At 54.4% G+C, this 2,585-nt stretch overlaps 1 protein-coding gene across 1 annotated transcript; it reads right to left on the bottom strand.

Annotated features, from left to right (window-relative positions):
• Positions 1–486: 486 nt before the first annotated feature.
• LOC126494387 (interferon-related developmental regulator 2) lies at positions 487–2,365 on the bottom strand. Its single transcript, XM_050131718.1, has one exon. The coding sequence runs from the start codon at positions 2,247–2,249 to the stop codon at positions 924–926; it is 1,326 nt and encodes a 441-aa protein (XP_049987675.1). The 5' UTR covers positions 2,250–2,365; the 3' UTR covers positions 487–923.
• Positions 2,366–2,585: the final 220 nt, after the last annotated feature.

Below are 2,585 nucleotides of genomic sequence, written 5' to 3'. Positions count from 1 at the left end.
AGGTCCAACTGTCTACCTCTCATGTTATTTACTTGGGATTAACTATTACCCCAAACCAAAAAACTATCGCCCTAGATAGGAAAAAGCTAATTCAAGTCCCTTGCAGTTCCTTCTACAAAAGAAGAGGCTTTATTGTTCCTAGGGAATAGTTAGCTTCCTGCATTCTAGGATCCCCTCTTTTTCTCACCTGCCCTTTATATCAGATCTCTGCATGAGCCCCTTCTCCATCCCATTACTAAACCCTTCCAGAGACTCTAGCAGGCCCTTCTCCAGGCTCCAGCTCTTCATCTCCCAGATTTAACTCGAACTTTCTCCCTCTATGTAACAGAGAAGGAGGAACATTCCCTTGGGGTCCTAGGACATCAGCTGGGACCATCCTTTGCACCTGTAGTGTACCTGTCAAAGAAGTTGGACCTCATCACTCAGGGCTGGGCACCCTGCATTTGTGCTTTAGTGGTTGCTGAGCTTCTTTTTTTTTTTTTTTTCCACGGGGAACAAGTATGGTTTAATACTCTGTCATTTTTAAAAATCAGCACACACATTCATTCTAGGTAGCTTTGCCTACCTTATGCCATTGTGGACAGGAGCCAGACCCCAAAGGAAGTGGCTCCAGGGGAAAAGGTTTAAAAAAGGAAAGGGTCAGTCCTTTCTCACCTGCCCCTCAGCTCTGGGAGGACTGGTGCACATTTGGTTTCACCTGAGACAGGACAGGATGAGGTCATAGCCCCAGGGCTGAGTGCAGACACAGAGGCCAGAGTCTTGAGTGTCCTGAGCCCTTGGCCTCCCATATTTGTCTAGTTTTGGTTTCATCATTAAAAAAAATAATAATAAAGTGACAATCACTGGTGGGGACCAGTTCTTGCTCTGTCTTCTGTTAAAAATATGGTAAGGGTACGGGTAGCCTTCTCATTGGCCAGTCTGCTTCACAAGACGTCTGCCCGCTTGTCCCTCGCACGACTCCGGGCCTTGGTCCGGGCTTTGAAGGCTGCAGCATTGTACAGGTGCTTTTCAAAACGTGAAATCTTGCAGGCCTTCAGGGCAGCGGCATCCAGCACCAGCACAGGGCCCAGGCCAAAGATGTCGCGGAGAAGCTCGTTGTTCTGGAGGTGATAGTGCATGCCTGAGCCCAGCACATCCTTGAAGGCTGTGTAGATGCGGTGGCGAGCCCAGGTGTCTATGCAGAGCACTTCCAGTCCAAAGCGGATTGTCTCTTCCTCACAGTCACCACCCTCAACGAAGTGCAGCACGGCTCGGAAAATGGAGCGCTGGCGTCGGCGGTCAATCTTGGCACGGTACTTATTGCTGTCAGTGGCTAGAGTACGCAGGGAACCACAGAGCGCCTCCATGTCCTCATAAACAAAGTCCTCCTCAAGGTCCCGGGCAAGCTCAAAGAGCAGAGCGATGGCTTCGCCAGCAGCAATCCGCAGGTTCACGCTCTCGCTGGACAAGAGCTGCGGCAGCCGGGGCAGCTGCCTGTCGAGGATGTGGTTGATGTGGGTACTAGGACAGATGGTGAGCAGCAATGCCCAGGCCTGCAGGGCAGCACAGAGCAGGCCATGTAGGCTGGCAGGGACCAGAGCAGCAGGGGAGCCACTAGGGCCACAGGACCAGCTGAAAATACCTTCCAAGCAAGCCAAGCAAGAGACCAGGTCCTGGACATCGGTGGCAGCCACATAACAGCCCAAGCCAAGAGCAGAAGCGCAATGGAGTCGGGCAGCGGGGCTTGCAGTACGGTCACTGAGCACCGAGATTAGCAGCGGCCGCAGGCTATGGAACAGCTCCTCGCCCTTGGGTCCAGGGCCCAGCTGCACACAGAGCAGGCCTAGCACCGCAGCAGCCAGGGCCTGTTCTTCACCCTTTCCTTTCTTAAGGCACTTTTCCAGGGCATCCGCCAGTGTGAGGCTGCGCTCCAGCAAGAAGTCAGGAAGCAGGTGGGAGGCCAGGGCCAGGCGCAGGCTCTCCAGAGCTCCTTGCCGGGTCTTGGCACTCTTGTCAGTGAGGCAGTCCACCGAGTCCTTCAGCTTCTCCTCCAGGTTGTCCTGCTGGCTCTGCTCATCCACAGCCTCCCCACCCAGGCAGTCCTCTGCAGTGGCACTGAGCAGGCTGGGACATTCACTGGTGGTACTCCGGGCCTCACTGGCCGCTTCATCCTCGCTGGAACCTGAGTCGGCTTGGGTACTGCTCCTGGCACCTCCTCCACGGCGCTGACCGCCCTTGCGGAGCGCATTGCCCTTTCGAGCACGAGGCATTCCTGGAACCAGGAGTCAGGGAGACGGTAAGGGGGCGCAGGGTCAGGGACCTGGAGGGCGGGGACTCCAAACCAGCGAAACGCTGGCCGGTGCACCGCGTTGAGACTGGGGAAGACGACCGGTTGCTGAGCTTCTTATTCAAGAGTGAAAGAAACTAACCTTTGGGTCACTTACCACTGTCTTCTCCCCCCCACAGTCTGTCCCATCTCTTAACTTACAAAGGCTTGTAAACCTTACCTCCTTTCCAACTTCTTTCCCTCCAGGTGGCACTAGTAGAAGATGCCATACTCACTTTCCAATGCTACCCACCCCTTAATATCTCAAATCGCCTACCTC

Source organism: Alexandromys fortis, unplaced genomic scaffold (assembly GCF_014885135.2).
Source record: "Alexandromys fortis isolate MF-2015 unplaced genomic scaffold, M_Fortis_MF-2015_v1.1 scaffold_386, whole genome shotgun sequence".
Taxonomy (NCBI): Eukaryota; Metazoa; Chordata; class Mammalia; order Rodentia; family Cricetidae; genus Alexandromys; species Alexandromys fortis.
Note: the sequence above shows the minus strand (reverse complement) of the source record. Positions and strands in the feature narration are given on the sequence as shown.